Source organism: Pelodiscus sinensis, chromosome 1, assembly GCF_052426305.1.
Source record: "Pelodiscus sinensis isolate ZL-2025 chromosome 1, ASM5242630v1, whole genome shotgun sequence".
Classification (NCBI taxonomy): domain Eukaryota; kingdom Metazoa; phylum Chordata; order Testudines; family Trionychidae; genus Pelodiscus; species Pelodiscus sinensis.
In genome coordinates, this window is record NC_143052.1 from 65,017,716 (window position 1) to 65,024,655 (window position 6,940).

Sequence of the window (6,940 nt, forward strand, 5' to 3'; positions counted from 1 at the left end):
TATTTAGTTGCCTTATCCTCCTAACAATCTCAGGCTAAAAAAAAATAGTTTAGCACCTTTCAGTCATTGAGGCTCCAGCTCAAGAAAGCACTTCAGCATATGCTCATTTTTATTTTCTGTTTCATGAAAAACTTTGTAATGCTGTGGCTTTGGTATGAATTGGAACACAACTAAATTTCAAAATACCAAATGTATTTCAATGTACTTAAATTCCATGGACTTAAGTGAAACTTAAGTATCTACTTAACATTTAACACATTTTTCATTGCTTTCCTGAACAGAGATGCTTTTCCGGGCCCTTTTTCCTGCCTAATTAAATAAATGATCATCCATAATCTTATTAATTTTAGCCATCAACGTAATACCAGAAGGTCAGTTAAGTACAATATTGAGTCTATACATTATGTTTTTATGAAGTTCACAGGGAATATCAGGTAATGACATGCAGCTTTGTATTATCCGGTTAATTAACATATAAAAATAAACAGCATTTCTTATGCAGCAATAGGAATTATAAATACTTTGTTGGTGTTTCCACAAAATGGATTTCATTATAAATACTGATGTTAAAATAGTTAAATATTAATAAATAGATGTATATAAAAACAGAATAACAAAAGTATAACTAAACTCATCAACATCTACATTTCCTTTTCTGACTTTGGCTCCTTTTTCGCTTGTTATGAGTAGCTGGATGGTCCTGTAGTAGTTTTTGTAAGGTGGGGAAAAGTTCATTAACAGCTTTGCGTTGGATTTTCGAATCATTCATCTGTTTCAAATGACAAAAAGAAATAGTCATTCCAAAAGGTACTAGAAGTTAATTAGCATGCACTATGGTTTAGGCTGTTGTACTGGGCATTACAGGATAGGGCAGCGTAATACACTGATGAAGAATAGCAATAACTCCTCAATCCACCAATCAATTCAGATAAGGAAGAGCAATCTTCCATTGAATTTTGTTGTCCAATTTCTAGTCTACTTTATAATATGGTATAAGTCAACAACATTCTATAGTGCTGAGCTAATGTGTGGCTCGTCATGTCATATTATGACAGGGTTTGATTTACTGTGGTATTGAAGGGCAAAATATTAACTCAGGTGAAGGTCAGTGGGAACCAGAGGAGTTACATTGGTGTTAACAATAGAGTCTGATTCAGAATGACACTTTTGAAGGCTGTCTTTTGATCCCTTTTGAGGTCTGACTATAAACTAATTACTAATTCCTCAACCCAGTTTAGGAGACAAGGGCTGTTAAATATGTAATAAGCTGACATAAGGTTAAGGTTGTATGTTACTCTTCTTGACTTTGTTTTCATTCATTAGTTTTTGATTAAAATGTTTCAGATGCTAACAGGCATTGATTGAGCTATTTTGTGAGCACACACACACATAATTTAAAAAAATATTAAATAAAAAATTGTCTTTTAGGATATGACTTTTCCCCCAAAGAAAACACTTAGGCTGTGTCTACATTGTCAAAAATCTTGCCGTCTGTCTACACTGGCCGCGAGTATTTGCGCAAGAATATTGACTTTGTAATGTACAAAATCAGTGGTTCTTGTGCAAATACTCTGACGCTCCCACTCAGGGTTAAGCCCTCTTGCGCAATTATTCTTGCGCAAGAGGGCCAGTGTAGACAACAAAGTTAATTTCTTGTGCAAGAAAGCCTGATGGCTAAAATGGCCATCAGAGCCTTCTTGCGCAAGAGAGCGTCTACACTGGCACGGATGCTTTTGCACAAAAGCAAATCTTTTGCGCAAAGGCACATGCCAGTATAGACACTCTCTTGCGCAAATACTTTTAATGGAAAAACTTTTCCGTTAAAAGTATTTGCGCAAAATCATTCCAGTGTAGATGCAGCATTAGGCAAAAGCCTAAAAAAGGAAAGGAGCTTTAGATTTTGACCTGAATGTCAAGAAGCTGAGACTTTGTTGCTTCAAACGGGAAATGAATTCTAGATGTTTTCCTTCATAAAATGAAAGAAAAAAAATATCCTTACCTGAAGTTGTGATAACTCCATTAGATCTTTTACTTTTTTGAAGCTGTCAGTGAGGTTGTTGTTCAATGTATGCAGGGCATTGTTTATGTTCACTATGTGGTGTTTGCCGTTGGTTGGGACAACAGAAAACATTTTCAAGTACAAGGAAATGATCTGGCTGAGTATGATTTTTTTTTCAGTTATCTGTTAGAAATACAGAAAGTAAAAGGGTTTAATGAACTTCCATCAGTAGTGAAATGTAGAAAATCAAAATGAAAACCCTCCGCTGGGGTCAGAGAGGACTCCATGCAACTTGAGACAAGGGAATGCAAACATGGCTTTCAGCCTTCATTCTGGGTTGGCTGAGACTTGAGTTGAACATAACTGGCATAAACTAAAGTATCCTGGGAGCTGTTGTAACTTGTGCCAGCTATCTTAAGAAACCATTACACTAGCCTCGAGATCAATAGTTTATAGGAACTCCCTGGGTACAGCCTTTTTCTCCCAGGCATGTCCCCAGCACCAATAGAGAAGATGATGAGATGTCATAGCAGTCACTATGTCCATTCTAAGCTCCTATGGGATCTCAGATACTGAGGTGATTTTCCTCTAGCTAGCTACTTCAGACTGAGAGCCACTTTGCACAAGTAAGGTACTGCAACGCAGCCACACCACTGCTCAAAATCTGGTCCTAAGGATTTAGGCTTACCTCTGTCCAACTCTTCAGCCTTTCCGTGAAAATTGATCCGCCATCAGCTACATCTGACTGATTTGAATTCTGCAATGGAATACAGAAATGACTTAGAAGTAGACAGCAAGATGGAAAACAAACTGGACCTTCTGCTGAGCAGGATAGAGTAGTAGTGAAATACATACAAGAATTATTTTTGCTCTAAGGGTTTTCAGCTGTTAAAAGTCTTTCATCTCAAATAAATTATACAACTATAGTCACTAAACTGGTGAGTACCATTGTGGCCTGTTAATTTTACAACAAATGTCATTACTCAAATTATCTGTACCTTTTGCACCTGCAGTTCCCCTGATAAGCAACCAGCTACTCACAGTAATCATATTATGTGCTCTTTGTGGACACTGATATTAACAGCTTATCTTTCATTCATTCCTTTCACAGTACTTAGGAAAAATCCCCCATTGTCTTCTGTGAATGAATGGGAATTCATTTACCTTTGTGAAAATTTTGTGCCAGTAAAGGCTCAGTGCAAAGGGCCCATTCAGTGTAATTTTCATGGGCAGAGATACCCTGTGCTGGATGACAGTAGGGAGGAGGTAAATTCAGGGCAACTGGCTTGAGTAGTGTTAGTGAGCATGCTCATCAGTGTGAGCATGCTTAGTGCATGCCAAGCAGCAAACCTGGAAGGCACATGACCCAGCATATACTGCCCCCTCTCCCCGCCAACATTTCACCTCTGCTCACATGATTCCCAGGTTCAGGGTTTGAATGTATCCTAAGTAGTGCAAACAGGACTTCCTTGTTTGGGTGAATTGCAAACAGCCCAGTTCTAGCAGAGAGAAACTATAGTTTCATAGGTGTCATTTCAGAGAGTCAGAACTGTAGTATTCAGAGACTTGTAAAAACTGGGGGAAAGTCCAATATCCTACTGTCAGATTGAGGGATGCAAAGATATTGGGGACTAAAGAGCATTTTGTAGAGCTGCAATTCATAAAACACAGGTGTACTGGATGCTGTATCTCAGTAATTGCAGGGATAGAAAATACAGAGACTTAAATTTTTTTTTCTAGTGGCAATGGAGTTATTTTGACTAGTCCTGATAAAATGTAACCCTAACAATACAACGTTAATCATTTTTGTTTGCTCAATAATGTAATTACTTATCCTTCAATGGGATAATTTGCATGCTGAAGTGCTTTGTTGGCTCTGGGCCTACCTGTCAATTTTGAGAAGTGCTGAGCACATGAAGTGGGCTTGAACTCTGGATTTCAAAGAAAACAATGAGTGCTCAGCACATCCCAGGATTTGGCCCTACATAGTTATATATACTGTCATAGGAATCTAACATATAATCACAATAATTTTCTTATATATAAAACCAATATTGCATTTTTATCTTTGAGCAGTTGGTAAACATTAAGCAAACCTCACCACATTTCTTTAAGGTTATTACTGTAACTGTTATACTCATTCTACAGACAAACACAAAATCTGTGACTAAGCTGGAAATGGAAGTCAGTGATCCTGGACCCCAGTTTTTTGCTCTGGCTACAAGACTATTCTGCATTTTTCATTAATTTAAGTATATGAATTTGAAATGCTAAAAGGAAAAGAACAATTAATGACCACCCAATCCTACAGTTCTTATTGCCACTAGTAATCCCATCTGAAATCAACAGGTTATCTGTTTGACTCCTGTTGATTTCATAAATTAATATCACATTTACAAAATCTCTATGAAAAGTGCTAATGGTGCAGATACTGTGTTCTTGCACACATCATAATCTCAGTATGTGAAAGCAGGATTAATATAGTACTGTTTCAAAAATACTACAGAATAAGCACTAGGGGCCACCTTTGAGCAATATAAGAAGAAGAAAGCATTTGCTAAAGCAAAGAATCTCCTATAACCTCAGTCATTTTCAGTTATTCTTGTTAACATTATGAACTACTGCTTAATCTCCTATCTCTGGCAAATGTAACTTTGTCAAGCTCAAATTAATAATGATCCAAGAGGTTGCATCTTAATTGTTACAATGCATTATGCATTGTTCCATGTAATTGATTGCTAAAGGAACTGGGGAAATGTACCCATCAAAAAGCATAAATAATTATATCAATTTTCCTCAGATTCAAAATACTACAGTATATTACTTTAATTAGTTCAGTTAGAGGGACCTTTGTTTTGGTGTCAAAGGTAAATAAAACAAAGACATTTTCTAATATCAAACTATATCCAACTAGGCAAAAGTAACTCTACATATTCTATAACAGGACTATGTTGCATTTTGATTGTCATAAACCAAACTCTAACCAACTTTCAGTAATATTCAAATCCAAATGTCTAAAACATAAGCAGTACGAGAAAAAGAAGAATGGGTTATTAGAAGATTGTACTTACAAAGTCAGCTTTGAGTTTTTCTATATCGTCTTCTATTTGAGTAAGAAGTGATTGACCAAAAACACATCCAAAATAAGAGCTGATAGATAGGAGTATGAAGAAATAAGTCTGAGGAGTCATTTCTGTGGAGTCACTGAATAAGAAATGCTTAATTGATTTCTGAAGATAGGTATCAGGCCCAAAGCAATGTGCTAACTTCCTAACAGTCGAGTCTAGTATTAGAAGAAAGCCAACTAATGAACTTCATCTGTCTTGCTGGTGGTATTTATACCTGGGTGTTAAATATTTTTATCTCATCATCAGAATTACGCATTTTTCACAGGTTTTAGAAAATGAGATGGTGTTAGATAGGACGTGATGCTTATTGGTTTTATTAATAGGTATGGTTTGTGGGATTTCAGCATTTAAAGTTTCCTTTAAATGACTAGATCTCCCACATGACAGAATATGATGCTAGGTTACGTGTCCAGTCCTGCCACCTTTGAGGGATCCCTCGAAAGCATTTTCAACCTGGCCCTGGAAATTTTCCACATGGCTCATCAACCCCATGTAAAGGTAAAATTTACGTGGGGTGTTGAAAAGTTTCAATGATTTGTCTGTGGTTGGGAACAAGCAGGAAAGGAAATACTGGTAATAGCTGGGGAAGTGGAGTGTTACGAAACGTTTGTGCTGTGGCTCACACGTAAGATTCTTGCAAACCATCAGAAGCAAAGAAATCATAAAGAAGTCAGTTTGATAGTCAAGTCGCTTGTGGTGTTCACTTACAATAACCATTTTGATTAACACTGTACTCTTCAGAGCTCTGAAGAATTTTAGATGATCACCTCAATGTTCCATTTTATGCAAATTCAATAGTCCTCTTTTTTAAGACAGAAATGTTTTCACTACGTTTTCTTATTTTCCAGTCTCACCTCAGTGACTATAGAAAATGAAATTCTGATACCAATGTCAGAAGGATGTATTGCAAGTTCTTTCTTTGTGCACAGCAAGGCCTGCACGGTTGTACTTCAGCACATTTGCAAGTAGAGACTGTGTTGAGTGCAAGTGAAATTAAGCTTGGATCATACTCCTTGGCCCTCTGAGCTCCCCTGAAAGGTTGTTGTATTGAGCAACAGCTCTTGATGAAATACGCTGCCCCTCTTCTCTTCCTAAACAGCCACATCTTCCCCAAGACAAGAGAGGGAGAGTAGCAATAGGGCTGGTTTGTATGCAAAGTAAGTGTGAACTGCTACCCCCACTGTGAATGGATAATAGTGATGCTGCAGTGTCAGGAGTGCCTCAGGCCCGGCCTTTGGGCAAGGCGAGCAATGCAGTCACCTTGGGCCCCACACATTCAGGGCTCCGCACATTCAGGGCACCGCGCTGCCCAGTTCCTGCCCCACCCACCTGGCTGGGAGCCATACAGCCATGTGGCTCAGCATGCTGTGTTGGCCCCTGCACACTCTTTGGCTGGGCCTGGAGTGCTGACACGATGGCTGGATCTTACATGCAAACTGAGATCTAAACATTAAATTATAAGACACCCTGACTATAGCAGCCTCCCATCTCAACCATTATGGTGCATGTCACAAGCATATTGTCCCACAAACAAAATGACTTAATGACAAACATCATTAAAATACTAGCACCATACAAAATCAGTCTGGCACATATTAAATGGATTAAAAACTGGTTAAATGATAGCTCTCATATCTTTAATCACTAATAGTGAATCATCAACTAGCTGATGGGGGGATATTTGTAGTGGGATTCTGCAAGAGTCTGTCCTCAACCAAACACTATAGGCTATGTCTACACTACAGGATTTTTGCCAGCAGAGAGAATGCTAATTACGCACTCACTAGCGTTTGTCACGCTGCCATTAGCATAT

General features: G+C 38.0%; 1 protein-coding gene across 1 annotated transcript; it reads right to left on the bottom strand.

Moving 5' to 3' along the window:
• Positions 1–397: 397 nt before the first annotated feature.
• Positions 398–5,250, bottom strand: IFNG (interferon gamma). The gene is given in 4 exon segments (NM_001286902.1): positions 398–769; positions 2,000–2,182; positions 2,688–2,756; positions 5,071–5,250. Coding segments are annotated over 4 exon segments (507 nt in total). The 5' UTR covers positions 5,191–5,250; the 3' UTR covers positions 398–634.
• Positions 5,251–6,940: the final 1,690 nt, after the last annotated feature.